Source organism: Ambystoma mexicanum, chromosome 2p (genome assembly GCF_040938575.1).
Source record: "Ambystoma mexicanum isolate Mex_15411 chromosome 2p, UKY_AmexF1_1, whole genome shotgun sequence".
In the NCBI taxonomy this organism is placed as follows: domain Eukaryota; kingdom Metazoa; phylum Chordata; class Amphibia; order Caudata; family Ambystomatidae; genus Ambystoma; species Ambystoma mexicanum.
Window position 1 is genome coordinate 129,106,934 of NC_090923.1, and position 15,677 is coordinate 129,122,610.

The window sequence follows — 15,677 nt, forward strand, 5'->3', positions numbered from 1 at the left end:
TACGCCTGGAACCAAAACCCTACAACAGAAAAATACTCTGAGGATCCTCTTTCTGCCACCAGGCACCCAAAACCTGGAATGACCTACCTAAGAATATACGGAACACAACAAACCACCTAGCATTCAGGAAACTCCTCAAATCATGGCTCTTCACAGGGTAATCCCAACGGAGACGTACCGGAATGCACAGACATTAAAACAACGATGAAAATAACTCCTCTCCTGGCCACTCTCAATCTGGACAAACACTTGAACCAAAGAACTAACCACCAGACAGAGCATAAGATATCATGGAAAATAGCCACAAAAGGAAGGCTCCAGAGACTGAACACATACTTGGACACAGACGAAAGCCCTCAAGTGACTCGCCCACTCGCACGTACTGGACACACCATATCCAGACCGGCAGACGCATTTAGATAGAATTGAGAATATTAGCATGGCCACACTTGGATGGAGTTGTGGACATTGGCCTGCGTCACATCTAGAGGGGACTCTGAATGCTAGCATGCCCGCCCTTAGATGGAGTTGTGAATGTTAACATGTCTACATTTGGACAGAATTGAGAATGTCAGCCTGCATCGCATCTAGGTAGGACCATGAGTGTTGGTATGCCCGCACCTAGGTGAAAGCCGAATGCCAACATACCCACACCTAGATAGATTTGTGAAATATAAGCATGCGTTGCACCTAGATAGGACTTTGAGCGTTAGCATGCCCGCACCTATGCGAAACCTGAAGACTAGCACAGGCCACACCTAGAATTGTGGACACTGGCCTGCGTCGCATCTAGATGGGACTGATTGAAGGATGGCAAGCCCACGCCTAGATGAAACTTGAATGTTGGCGTGTGCCACACTTGAATTGTGAACACCAGCCTGTTCAGCATCCAGATGGGGTTGCAAATGATAGCATGCCCACACCTGGACAGATCTCTGGACGCTAGCTTGCGCCGCATCTGGACGGGATTTTGAATGTTGGCTTGCCCACACCCAGATAGAATTCTGGACATTGGCCCACGCCGCTTCCGGATAGAGTTGTGGCGGTCAACTGGTGCCACACTGGGACAGAACTGCAAAGGCTAGCATGCCAAAGGTCAGGTAACCCACTAACCAATATAAGCTCAAACTCTGCATACTTATCTCACTCAAACTCACACAACCATTTCTCGCACAACAAGCCGCACACACTTCACAACACTGCAACAACACATAAACCGGACCAACAGCACACACGGCCTATCACAGACCCGATACCAGCACCAAAGCTCAGCATCTGGTGTATACTGAGTTGAAGCTGCCAACAGAACACCACTCCTCTCACTATCCTACTCCCTCTTCACCTTACTAACCCACCCCACCCAACCTTATTTACAGATCCGCCAGAGCACCTGGAGACCAATTCTGTTGGTTACGGTGCACGGTACAAATACCTTTAACATTTATAATGTGGTATACGCATAAGTGCAGCATTCACCACAAAGGACAGCCCGACAGTACCCCCCATGCTAATACTAACAGCAAAAATAAAACTACCTTTTTAATGCCCAAGTTTGTAATTTAACAAGTAAATCTGTATTTGAGCTGTAACCGAGTCCTGTGACCAATCATTTAATAGACTCGCAATTAAAAAGTTCATAAAATCTCCATTTAATGAAATACAATAACCTAGTGATGAAACCTATGTTTTCCTGCATTGTGTCCCAAGCAGTGGGAGAACAATCATAAAATGCTTGACCAACTCATTCAGCCAGTCAAAACCTAGGATCCTAGATAGTGCCTACACATTTGCAGGTGGATGAATTCACAGACCATTTAGCGTATTTGTTATGTAGCAATCGGTGGCCCACCTATTGGATCTTAAACAGGATACGGATATTCACTGGCGACCAGTGCAAGGAGCGAGAAGAGGAGTAGGCTGTGCCCAGAGCGTAGTCTTGGAGTGGTACAGCCTGGCATATTTTGTGTTGGACAACTTATTGATGTTGCATCTGTGGAGCCAAGAATTGGTTATCTTGTAAAAACAGGAGGTTGTGTATTGTAAGGAACTCATGGTGGCAACAGTAAAGAGACACAAGTGATCACAATTCAAGGCTGTTTAACTGTCAATGCAGGGTGGAAAAGCGCCTCACCTAAATCTAAGATGGGAGCAAGCTCCGACCATCAAATGAAAAATAAAGCAGTCCTTGTGGCGTCACGTCAAAATAAAAGGCCTACACTAAAGAAACCTATTGCCAAATCCTTACAGCTAATTACAGAAAGAGTGTGGGATAGGGTTTTCAATAAAGAAAAGTGTTCACAAATAATAAGTCAGGATGTGATTGCCGGGGGTCTCCCTTACCCATATTTTGAGCACGGAACAAGGTGGATCTCATGAGCACAGCACACACTCGAGCTTTCCCAGCACGAACCAAAAGTTCTGTTCCAGCTATCAGGTTCTGCAATGGTGAAGTCTCTTTGCAGTAAAAGGTCTCTTGCCTTTGAGGGCCTGATGTATTCAACAACAAACTGAGTTCCTTTCTAAATGGATTTTGAGTGATGACTTTTCACCCCTGGATCTCCCTCTGCCAGGCTCGGACCCAAATGACAAGGGGGACAATTCACTTCCCCATGTCTTACGATACTTCTGGCTTTCACGGGCGGGTATACTCACTGTTCATGGGACCATCAGGCTTTGCCCCTTATCATGCCTCCGCCGGGTTCACTCTTGCCAACCTTTGTAACACACTGTTCATATGCTAATTTCACCAAGCGGTATTAATTTCCCATTGTTTCACCATCATCTATCGGTGAAAGCCTTTTGACAGAACAGAGGATTTTACAAGACCCCTGTATGACCACTTTGACCTCTTTTCTCCTTTTCCCAAGGCTTTCTGGTTACACTAGTTTCCAACATCGGGTAATTGTCCAGAGTTTCCTGCGTGAGCACCCACATGGTACAAGACCCCTCTGTTGCTGGTTGTCCTCTTTTTTCATAAATGGCTCTTTGAGCCCTTCACAGTTCAACTCAACGGCTGTGATTAACCGCTTGGGTTTCTTTCTCTTTGGAGTCAAGGTTGCTACCACAGAGACCAGCATCTCTCCCCGGCTTTGTAATCAGTGCAGGAGGGTCTTGTGTACCGTTTACATCTGCTGCAGCACAAGCTGGCTATTGTTTGCGGTCTTATGATTCCTTCAGGAGAGGTTTCACAGGCCTTGATCGGAAAGGGCAAGGTCGCTTCTCTCCTGGTCACCTTCTCGGGATGCGCTGTCTTTCTCACCCTCTTGAACTGCTGTGCTAAATTAGCTCTCACGTTGTACAGTCTGCCTTGCTCGTCTTGTGCTCTTGTGCTCCACCTTTTTATCCATGTGGGGAAGGGAAAAGGGCAGTCAGGTATTTGTGATTCTAGTCAGTCGCCTGACTTTGCCTGACCCTTGTATTGGGATATGGTAAATGGCCCTGGTGTTAGTCCATCTTTCGTGTTGTGCGAAAGTGTTTGTGTAGGGGGCGTGTTTTGGAATATCGTACATGGTAGGATGGAGAAAAGGTGATGAAAGAAGGGGATACCGCATCACATCTGTCAGTGTCCCACTCGCCGAGGACCCCTCCATCCAAGTGATCCTTCCTCACTGGTCCACTCCCAGGAACTGGATCCAATAGCAATGGCCGTGCCCTTGCCACCTGGATGACAGATCCGGGGGACTATTAAGTGAAACCCCTTCAGGTTTCTCCCAGTATGTATTTACAACGTTCCCTTTTTGCAGGCAAAAGGTCCACCTCGTAAGCACAGTTGTCTTGGTTGGCTTCTTGTAATAGTGATGTTGCAAACGTTCTGCTAACTGCAGCTTTAAGTGGATGCTCCTGTTGAGTGATCCATCAATTGCCAGCATTCAAAGTAATAGTGAATGCCTACAATTGTTGAGTTTTTATATTTGTAAAACATTCAGAGTGCGTCTGCAGTCACCCTTTTAAGATTAATGTTCTTTTTCACTGCCTGTTAGGTGCTTGTGCGGGTGGTCGTCTGGACCCAAATAATTGGTTGGTTCATGTTATTGCCATTATAAAGGGCCACAGTGAAACTCTGGGTGTACCTCTGCCATCACAGCTATACCTGGCACTGTCAGAACTTGGCATCGCAGGTACCAGGGCCTACTTCCTTTGCTGCTAGAGGTAGCCTAATGTGCGCCCGGTCCCTGGCTCGCATCTGCCGAGCGCAATCTGCTTCAGACATGATGAGGCTTCCTATATTTGGCAGCAAGAACAACGCTTCAGGCTTTTTCGCTGATTCGCTCCCTTTTGCTTTGCCTTTGTGGGGGAGGAGGAAGAAAAAAGCCAGCATATGGCAGGCTTGTTTTAAGCAAATGAAGGGACTTCTGAGGCCCCTGACAAGGTAACTCCCGTGCCTGCCAGCGCCTTGTGTGGGACTTGCATGCACGCATCTGATGAGCGATGGACGAATGCCTGATTATCAGGGCTTTGTAGAAAGAAGGAAAGACCAATTTAGTCATGCTCATCTATCGGGGTGCATATGTTGCAATGTGTTCCACTGTCCCCAGGGTGTGATGGGCCTGTGCTTGTGTCCTTTGCTTCATTAAAGGTCAACTGTAGCCAACCTAGTCAGTCCTTGGAGTGTTTGTGCACTCTGCAAAGCCTGGGCATTACTTTGAAATTGCCAACGGATGATAGCACAGGGGCAACACGCTGGTCTTGGAACCAAGACCACGCAGACCAACAGAGGTTCGAATCCTGGATCCACGCTTAGAAACTGAACTCTGGTACTGTATTAGGCGTGTTATAAAAAAGAACAATTAAATGAATAAATAAATTAAATTGCCGGCTTGCTTTACTTCGCATCCAGCGGTAATAAAAAAAAACGAATTTGCAGTTCTCTTTTTGGAGTAAGTCTCATACACACACACACACAATACCGACCTCCCATCTACTCTCCCACACATCCTCATTCACACTAGGGTACAGCTATCCCCTGTAAACATTCACGCACACATGCAACACAAGTATAGTTTAAACTACTGTTTGCACTAAACAGCAGGTAGGTGACTGGTCCAAACTCCTTCGATTAGATAGTCGGGTTTTGCAAATGTTTTGCTACGATCGGACAAAGGAAGGTGATCTTTGTCACCACACAATTGCAAGTCGTTCCAGCAATTTGTTCATGAAGTACAAGACTACATTTTTCCTGTGGTAGTTACCCCACACCAGTAAAACTAGAAAACGCTACCTTCAGAATCCACCGTTCAACCGTAATCCAGGATTTCGGGTGCTGATGGTGCGATTCCTGTGAACCCAAAATTAGAGCTAGGTGTTGGGTAGATTTTACAATTTGTTTGCCAAATCTCCTTCCCCTGTGATACACCCAGTACTTTTTGCTGGACTTGGTGTTTTGTCTGTTTCTCAGTGAGTGGGGACCTTTTCCCCAACTGACCCCTTCTTTTACTCTGGCTAGAGGAGTCCTTTTTGTGTTTGGCATACTTTATTTTGAGGCAGGCTTTCCTCCAACCTTTTAGGAATCTGTAATTTACTTTTGAAGCACACTGCACTTTCTGTGCAGTGTTGCTGGGGAGCCCCTTAGGCTTCCCTTTTTATTTTATTGTATTCTCCCTGAGAGAACATATGTTTTCAAGGGTAGAGATCATTTTGATCCTTTCTAAATTTTATATTGTGGGATCAGCACACACCACCTTATGTGTATTGCTGAGGGATCTACTGTATCCCCTTTCTCGATGCACCTGTCGCATTTCTACAAGCATACCCGAATGGCTGGTGGCAGTGGCCGTGTGCTACCTATTTTTGTGAAATATTTACTTGCAGGCTATGCTCACAGCAGACGTAATGCACAGAAGGGTCACCATTGACCCAACAAGGTTACTGTTCCCTTTTTTAGCCATTCCTTGGTTGCTTGTCCTTTCTTGGTCCATCTGCCATGCTGGGTGGGGCAGGTCATGGTTTGACTTATCTTCGGCAGGAACCCTTTGTGTAGCCCGCCAAGGCTCCAGAGTGTCTGTGAGGACAGGAAGCAGGAGAGGACCCCGAATATCTGCTGGTCTATCTTTTGGGATGCCTGCCTGTAACCAGTTTCAATGGGGAGGCTGGCTTTCCTGAAAGTTTGAATGTGGCATGAGTGCTGATTGGCTGGGTTTTGGGAATAAGAGGCTGGATTTCTGTTGCACAGACAGTTGACCACTGGAACTAAATCAAATCCCAAGAAGAAAAGACCTCTGCAGCTACTTCCAGTGACAGGAGTAGCCTGCTGCTGTGCTGACCGTTTTACCATGCAACAGAGGAGCGCCAAACAAGACTCTTTACTTTGGGCTTGAGGGAACACTCAGCCTAGAAGCGACCTGCATTATGAAGCATCCCACAACCTTCGACCTTCCTGAGCTGCAAACCGCCAATACCGGCGACCATTGTGCAGTGCATCATATTCTGCAGATCGAATCCTCCTGAAACTTTGGTGGACGCCTTCTGGACCTACAGAGGCAAGAATCCAGCCCTTGAAGTCACCTCACCGGAGTTCTGGACCGGGAAAGTGAGACAAATCAACTTGGCGAAAGCCGTTCTTCATCCGGTTTCTTGAAAAGGGCACCTAAATCAGAACTGCGAGAATCCTTTCCTGAGATCCTTGCCAATCGAGTGCTGCTGCAAAATCCCTTTGTGTCCTTTCTTCCATCTGAAGACTAAGAATTCAGTGAATTGGTCCTGCAGCTGCTGCATCGTGAGGGCATCAGCCTGCAGCATTATCCTCTTCACTGCTGAGGTACTGTGCCACTCGAGGTAATACTTGCCTAGGGTCGTTCAGCCACTCTTGTGTTGCTGTGGTGGTAATTTGTGCATTTGGGTGTTCGCTCATAGCAGTTCACCCAGTTGGAACGCTGGTGTTCCTTCAGGGAGTACCTCTTCAAGACTAAGTTCTGGGCATAGCCTACTCCTCTTCTCGCTACTTGCACTGGTCACCAGTGAATATCCGTATCCGGTTTAAGATTCAGTGGGTGGGCCACCGATTCTTACATCACATACGCTAAATGATCAGGGTGTCTTCTGCAACTTCCCGGAACCCTTTGACCTACTAAAAGCTTAGTACGTACTTTTTATTGATTAATCCTCTGGAACTCTGACTTTTCTACAGCTTTTGCCTTATCCTGTTCTGCCCACCAACACATACTACTGATGATGGCCAGTGTCCCCCTCCGACTCACAATCTCACACCTAGATAGGGAAGGACTTCTAAAGCCTCTCTAAAGAAATTAAGTGTTGAAAAGTGCTTACCAGCTTATGTTGGTCTTGTAACTTCATTTTATTCCTACAGCAGAATATTGTGAGCTACTAGAACAGTGGTTTTAATTTTGAATTGCATTCATCAACCTTGTTTTTACACTGGTTTACTCACCTTGATTATTGCACTGGTTTTCCCTTGTGTTCGCTTTCCTTGAAATAGTACTTGCCTATCCGAAGAATTGTCTTTGCCTTGTGTATATATAAAATGAATGTCTTTTTTTTTTATCTAACTCCAAGATTGTGTTTCTTTGGGCCTATGTATATTCTAAGTTCTCTGTACTAACGGCTCTGCCATACTACCAAACCCTTGAGTGGTACAGGCCTATGCTAGAAGGTGGAGCACTGTATACCAAGGGGACAGTTTTATAAAGGCCTACCACTGGTGGACTTTACCCTAACACTAGTTTTCCCTCGGTAATGACCAAACTGAGAGCCAACTAAGCAGTGTAGCCAACTAAGCACGTATTTGGTGCCTTTGTGTTCATGTTGTGTATTACTTGTAAATTACTTATTTTGCCTTTTTGGAGCCTCCGCTGGGAGAACAAATGGTCCATAAATTGGCGCACCCCTCCAAACTTGGGGAGAAGGTTGGACTTGGGTAGCGCAATAATTAACCATCATTTCTGTCTTTTCAAGGGGCGGAATCTTATTCCTATAGCTCCTGGAAATTCCCGCCTCAACTACACAGTGCTGATTGGCGACACTCCCTGCGTGCTCACAGTCTCTGAGATCCAGCTCCTGTGCGAATCGCCAAATCTCACCGGACAGCACAAAGTTACGGTAAGCGAAAAGAAGGCACCCATAGTGATATTGTCAAGATGGATGACCTTCCCTTCTGGGCCCGGCCAACAAATTACTAAGCAATTTGGCATAGAGTTTGGTACCACTTAGTAAGCTTGGCAAGTAAAGGAAATTGGAATGTTAGTCTGAATCTCCTGTCCCTTTGGATTGGGGATTGTTCTGCGTGAGGGAATGTTGCTTTTTTAAATGTTTGTGCACCTGTGGATAGCACGTACTAATGGTTTTGTTGCAGGAGGCAAAAGCGGCTGTCTTTGCATCTGTTGCATTCGACCTTAGAGGCAAGAGGCATATATACACTGATTCTTCCTAGTACTTTCTGAACTCTTCTAATGTTGCTTTCTTTGGTGCCACCAAAATCTGTTGGCTTACTTTGCCCTCTAGGGTTTCACTTGGACAACCATGTAAACGGCCCTAGAGTTGCCAACTGCCCCCATGCATTTGCCCTCCTCAAGTCCTCGCATTTTAGTCAATAGCACATTTGCATGCATTTGTTTTCTGGCCCTCTGAGCCCTGATATGAAACCATGCACACTGCTACAATGTCATTGGTTGCCGGAACCTGCTGTGTTGTCCCCCAGTACGGCACGGTGTCCCTGACCCGCTCCGTGCACTGTTGCCGCACTGCGGAGGCGGTTGAAAATGGAGACATGAAGAGGTAACCAGGCCCAAAAAGACATGACCTCATTTCTCCTCATTTCCTCCCTCAATGTCCATTCTTCCCTCTCCACACCACTGGAGACTTGGGGAGGCAGAGAACATTGTGCATTGCCTGTTATGGGCTCACATCAGTGGTATAGGACTTCCATACTCCTGTGGAGTGATGCCATAGCGAGAGGAAACCCCATTTAGAAATCTATTTGGTGCTAATGTTCTTCCTTTGCAAGCCACACACAGCAGATTATGACAGTCTATAGGGGGGGGGGAGCACCTTCAGCCACGGAATCAGGAACACAGGGACCAGAACACTTGGGGCTCTTAACTGTTTGGTTCCAATTAGGAAATGTGCTTTTTCATCAGATTGTTAAATGCTCAGTCATTATTTGACCTCTAAAATATATAGGGTATCCTTCAAAATGGTCTAAAGCAGGAAAGGTTGGCAACTGAACCCAAGCAGCCATCGGCTGGCACAAATAAGCCACGGTAATGAGTTGGTATGGAAGAGAAAATCTGGGGTCCAAGTGGGACATGCGGCGTAACTGGTTGACTAGTCACCTGGTGCTCTGATCATTGTCTTTCAGTTTCTAGTGGTGAAACCTGACGGGCAACCTATTATGAAGGGCGCGCAATCCTTGCCGGGTGGCAGAAGTGTTTGGGTTTTTAGCAGATTCTTGGAAGTGCATGTAAACTGTGTACCCTATGAAGTTGCGGCACGCAGGAAAGACCTCTGCCAGTTTCTAAGGTTGACCTCTACCCTGCTCCTCCCACAGATCAAGGCCGGCAGTTTCGAGTACTCTCCCGGAATGGTCCAGATCTACTCGGACAGCCTGCTTACGCTACCTGCCATCATTGGGATTGGTGGTGGCGGGGGCCTCCTCCTTCTCATCATCATCATCGTACTCATTGCCTACAAGCGCAAGTCCAGGGACGCCGACCGCACCCTGAAGCGCCTTCAGCTGCAGATGGACAACCTGGAGTCGCGCGTTGCCTTGGAGTGCAAGGAAGGTACGTTCGCACAGTGTGCCGCTGAATCGCAAGACAGGGTGCTTTCGCTGCCGCTTATCTCTGTGCCTGCTGATCTTTACATCATTTTTAATGAAGTTTTTTTCCCCCAAAAGTTAAGGAAATCAACGTTTTAAGGAGGCCTTGTGTTTGCCTGACAATTTGTTCTATTTTAAATACATATGCAGTAAATAGTATCAGGACTACAAAAACTAAACTCGCTCAAAGCCTTGGTTAAACTCCTGAAATGTCCAAAATGGTGTACTAGTACTCTGCCTGGCGGTGTACTGCAGGGTAACAAGAGGGAATGGCCGATTAGTGGAAGGACTAAGGGCTTTACAAGTTAGGAGACATCGTCTCCTAACTTGTAAAGCCCCTGGCGGTGTACTTAAGCCTTATTCCTTACTGAAGGTCTGCACAACTCAATCCATGACACTGTGTCCATCACCTCCGCCAAAGACCTTGTACTGTTGCCAAGGAATCCTAGTGTGTCGTCTGTCCTCCCACATTAAACCAATGGAGAGAGAGGCTCTTTAACTAGAACCAAGGCCTAGTGTTTAGTGTCACTTGGCCTTCAAGCGCTTGCATGGATCAGCAAGTAAAAGAACGGCGGGGGTTGGAAGAGGGAGGGCGGCAGTTGGTTGGAGAAGGAGATTGAATGGCAAAGAAAGTCTGGCACGTGTAGAACCAGGAACATGTGGGGGTCAGCAGTGTTGCATTTTCTAGGTGCATAAGTGGTTCATACCATGGAGATGGCTTATTTCCAGTGGTTTTTCACCTATTTGTATAAAGCGGGTAGCTATCCATTTTGGTATGCGCCTGATGCCATCCATTCTTGTTGACCGGGAGGAAGAGTAAATCGTACCGTAAGGTTCAGTGATACCAGGATGTGTAGTCCATGACACCTGGGTTAGTCTTGCATCCTGTCCTTTTTCCGCCATACTCTTGGGATGTCCCTCAGAATGGGGGACCAGACTGGACAGTGTTGCTAAACAGTGCAATGGAATTCTTTTGCTACGCGTGCATTCCCTGGCACGCCCCGCGATGTACCTCCTCTGCACGCCCCCGCCCAACTGCCAGTCCCTTTCTCTGCATCAGACGGGACAGAGTACCAAGCAGCGGCTTTTTTCTTTTTTTACGTCATGTTTTGAGCCACTTTAATAGATAATGGTAGAGCTTTGTGATGGAAGCATTACTTTTAAACCTACCATTTTAATTTGATGCATACCTTTGTACATGTCTGTTTACATAGTATACACCACACTGAACCGTTTCTTTACATTTTTAATTTGTACTAAAATACATTTTTATTTTGATTGGGGATATTTATGTTGCATGGACGAACCTTCCGCTGCAGCATCTGCACCGGATACAAACGAAAGATATTTGCATCCAGAAACGGGCATACTACGGACACATTGGGATAGTTGCTTCCAGAGACGGGCAGACTACGGACACATTGGGATAGTTGCATCCAGAGACAGGCAGACTAGGGACACATTCGGATAGTTGCATCCAGAGACGGGCAGACAAGGGACACATAGGGATAGTTGCATCCAGAGACGGGCAGACTACGGACACATAGGGATTGTTCCATCCAGAGACGGGCAGACTACGGACACATTGGGATAGTTGCATCCAGAGACGGGCAGACTACGGACACATTGGGATAGTTGCTTCCAGAGACGGGCAGACTACGGACACATTGGGATAGTTGCATCCAGAGACAGGCAGACTAGGGACACATTCGGATAGTTGCATCCAGAGACGGGCAGACAAGGGACACATAGGGATAGTTGCATCCAGAGACGGGCAGACTACGGACACATAGGGATTGTTCCATCCAGAGACGGGCAGACTACGGACACATTGGGATAGTTGCATCCAGAGACGGGCAGACTACGGACACATTGGGATAGTTGCATCCAGAGACGGGCAGACTACGGACACATTGGGATAGTTGCATCCAGAGACAGACAGACTAGGGACACATCGGGATAGTTGCATCCAGAGACGGGCAGACAAGGGACACATAGGGATAGTTGCATCCAGAGACGGGCAGACTACGGACACATAGGGATAGTTGCATCTAGAGACGGGCAGACTACGGACACATAGGGATAGTTGCATCCAGAGACGGGCAGACTACGGACACATTGGGATAGTTGCATCCAGAGACAGGCAGACTACGGACACATTGGGATAGTTGCACCCAGAGACAGGCAGACTACGGACACATTGGGATAGTTGCATCCAGAGACAGGCAGACTACGGACAGGGACCAGATGTCCCAACAGGTCATGCATATAATGGTCTATGGACCGTATTTAAGGTTTGGATAGAAAATATTTGACTAAGTGGCAGTTACAGCAAGCATAACATATCATCCATTACCATCCACTCTGATAGCCAGTAGTCCAATTGCCACCAGCTGTAAATTCACTACAGCTGGTCGTAATGGCATCGTAAGTGGTTACCCATAGTCTAGAAGAAAATGCTGCACCGTAATGGTTGCCATTTCAGACCAAAACAAGGTGAGGGCTGAAGTGGGAGGGGAACAAGTGTCGAACACAAGAACAGTCGCCACCGAGCGAAGCTTGCATCGTTGACCGTGAACAGTCCGGTGGTCATGTGTCTGTGGTTTGTGCTGCGAAAGCTGGTTATTGCCAGCAGTGACGATATGAACGCTCCACTCTTTGCTGTACATGAAGTAAAATGTCTCCTGCCAGCCTTATTGTAGGCAGTCGTCCTTTTATAGACAGCTGAAAGTAATCTCACCTGATGCTTTCTTGTGTTTAATATAGTATATTGATTTACTTATCTGTGTGGATAACTGGTCCTTAAGAGAATTTGTACTGGTTAACATTTAACCAAGCCTACCTTCTCCTGAGTCTAAGCCTGACTGCTCAACTACTTTGTGAGTTTGGACAAAGACGTCAGCGTATTCTGACTGGCCCTTGAAGTTAGCATCTCAGAACCCTCACCAGACCATGTTCTGAAGCCCCTCTTAGGAATGGGCTCAAACATTCCTAATCTTCTAAGCTAGAGTAGTTTAGAGAGAACTTGATTTCATCTGCGCATTTGTTTGGGGCCGGCAAAGAAGTTGGGATTAGAACTATAGGTTTAAATGCAATTGCACCAGCTCTTAACTGAAATATGGGTTGGTCGCCTTATTTCCATTTGTTGCCCTCTATCCGCTTGGGGAAGGTCTTAAAATCTATCCATTGGTCATACTACTTTTCTCCTACCATCCGAAGTCTTTCGCTGTGTACAGAAGACTCCTCTGGTGATTCCGTTCAGGGAGATGATGGAATTGCACCCATCTCAGTTGCCTGTATCCCCACATGGCACCATCCAGGGGAATGCTAAGAGTGCACCCTCCTTGGATGCTGGGCTCCTCTGAAGGTTCAATCCTGAGGAATGGTCAAAGTGAATCCTTTTTGATTGATGGCCTTCTGTGGTGCTCCCATCCCTGCGGATGGTGACAGTGCACCCTGGCCTCCTCAGACAGTTCCATCCAGGGGAATGGTAAAAGTGCATATTTCAGAGTTGCTGGCCACCCCTGATGGTTCAATCCCAGAGAATGGTTAAAGTGCATCAGGTGCCGGCCTCCTCTGATAGCTCCAACCAGGGAAATGGTAAAAGTGCATCCATCGCAGTTGCTGGCCTCCTCCAATGGATCATTCATGGGTAATGGTAAAAGTGCATCCTTTTTGATTGATATCCTTCTCTGGTGCTTCCATTCACGCGGATAGTAAAAGTGGATCCTTCTCAGTTTCTGGCCACCCCTGATGGTTCAATCCACGGGAATGGTAAAAATGCATTTAAAAGTTGCTGGCCTCGTCTGATGGCTCCATCCAGGGAAATGACAAACATGCATCTTTCCCAGTTGCTGGCAACCCAAATGGTTCAATCCAGGGGAATGGTAAATGTGAATCCTCCTCAGTTGCTAGCCACCCCTGGTGGTTCAATCCAGGGGAATGGTAAATGTGCATCCTTCTCAGTTGCTAGCTACCCCTAATGGTTAAATCCAGGGGGATGGTAAAAGTGTATCCTTCTCAGTTGCTAGCCACCCTTAATGGTTCAATCCAGGGGGATGGTAAAAGTGTATCCTTCTCAGTTGCTAGCCACCCCTGGTGGTTCAATCCAGGGGAATGGTAAACGTGTATCCTCCTCAGTTGCTAGCCATCCCTGGTGGTTCAATCCATGGGAATGGTAAATGTGCATCCTTCTCAGTTGCTAGCCACCCCTAATGGTTCAATCCAGGGGGATGGTAAAAGTGTATCCTTCTCAGTTGCTAGCCACCCCTGGTGGTTCAATCCAGGCGAATGGGAAACGTGTATCCTCCTCAGTTGCTAGCCATCCCTGGTGGTTCAATCCAGGGGAATGGTAAAAGTGCATCCTCCTCAGTTACTAGCCACCCCTGGTGGTTCAATCCAGGGGAATGGTAAACGTGTATCCTCCTCAGTTGCAAGCCATCCCTGGTGGTTCAATCCAGGGGAATGGTAAAAGTGCATCCTCCTCAGTTGCTAGCCACCCCTGGTAATTCAATCCAGGGGGATGGTAAAAGTGCATCCTTCTCAGTTGCTAGCCACCCCTGGTGGTTCAATCCAGGGGAATGGTAAACGTGTATCCTTCTCAGTTGCTAGCCATCCCTGGTGGTTCAATCCAGGGGAATGGTAAACGTGTATCCTCCTCAGTTGCTAGCCATCCCTGGTGGTTCAATCCAGGGGAATGGTAAAAGTGCATCCTCCTCAGTTACTAGCCACCCCTGGTGGTTCAATCCAGGGGAATGGTAAACGTGTATCCTCCTCAGTTGCTAGCCATCCCTGGTGGTTCAATCCAGGGGAATGGTAAAAGTGCATCCTCCTCAGTTGCTAGCCACCCCTGGTGGTTCAATCCAGGGGAATGGTAAACGTGTATCCTCCTCAGTTGCTAGCCATCCCTGGTGGTTCAATCCAGGGGAATGGTAAAAGTGCATCCTCCTCAGTTGCTAGCCACCCCTGGTAGTTCAATCCAGGGGAATGGTAAACGTGTATCCTCCTCAGTTGCTAGCCATCCCTGGTGGTTCAATCCAGGGGAATGGTAAAAGTGTATCCTTCTCAGTTGCTAGCCACCCCTGGTGGTTCAATCCAGGGGAATGGTAAACGTGTATCCTCCTCAGTTGCTAGCCATCCCTGGTGGTTCAATCCAGGGGAATGGTAAAAGTGCATCCTCCTCAGTTGCTAGCCACCCCTGGTAATTCAATCCAGGGGGATGGTAAAAGTGTATCCTTCTCAGTTGCTAGCCACCCCTGGTGGTTCAATCCAGGGGAATGGTAAACGTGTATCCTCCTCAGTTGCTAGCCATCCCTGGTGGTTCAATCCAGGGGAATGGTAAAAGTGCATCCTCCTCAGTTGCTAGCCACCCCTGGTGGTTCAATCCAGGGGAATGGTAAACGTGCATCCTCCTCAGTTGCTAGCCATCCCTGGTGGTTCAATCCAGGGGAATGGTAAAAGTGCATCCTCCTCAGTTGCTAGCCACCCCTGGTAATTCAATCCAGGGGAATGGTAAAAGTGCATCCTCCTCAGTTGCTAGCCACCCCTGGTAATTCAATCCAGGGGAATGGTAAAAGTGCATCCTTCTCAGTTGCTAGCCACCCCTGGTGGTTCAATCCAGGGGAATGGTAAACGTGTATCCTCCTCAGTTGCTAGCCATCCCTGGTGGTTCAATCCAGGGGAATGGTAAACGTGTATCCTTCTCAGTTGCTAGCCATCCCTGGTGGTTCAATCCAGGGGAATGGTAAACGTGTATCCTTCTCAGTTGCTAGCCATCCCTGGTGGTTCAATCCAGGGGAATGGTAAACGTGTATCCTTCTCAGTTGCTAGCCATCCCTGGTGGTTCAATCCAGGGGAATGGTAAACGTGTATCCTTCTCAGTTGCTAGCCACCCCTGATGCCTGTGCAA

At 47.5% G+C, this 15,677-nt stretch overlaps 1 protein-coding gene across 3 annotated transcripts in view; it reads left to right on the forward strand.

Moving 5' to 3' along the window:
* Positions 1-15,677, forward strand: part of PLXNA1 (plexin A1) — an 812,782-nt gene that overhangs the window by 687,893 nt on the left and 109,212 nt on the right. For all 3 annotated transcript variants that reach the window (XM_069643382.1, XM_069643384.1, XM_069643383.1), the window contains exons 19-20: positions 7,909-8,052; positions 9,500-9,734. In XM_069643382.1, coding sequence (XP_069499483.1) covers positions 7,909-8,052; positions 9,500-9,734 — 379 coding nt within the window. The remainder of the gene's footprint in view (positions 1-7,908; positions 8,053-9,499; positions 9,735-15,677) is intronic.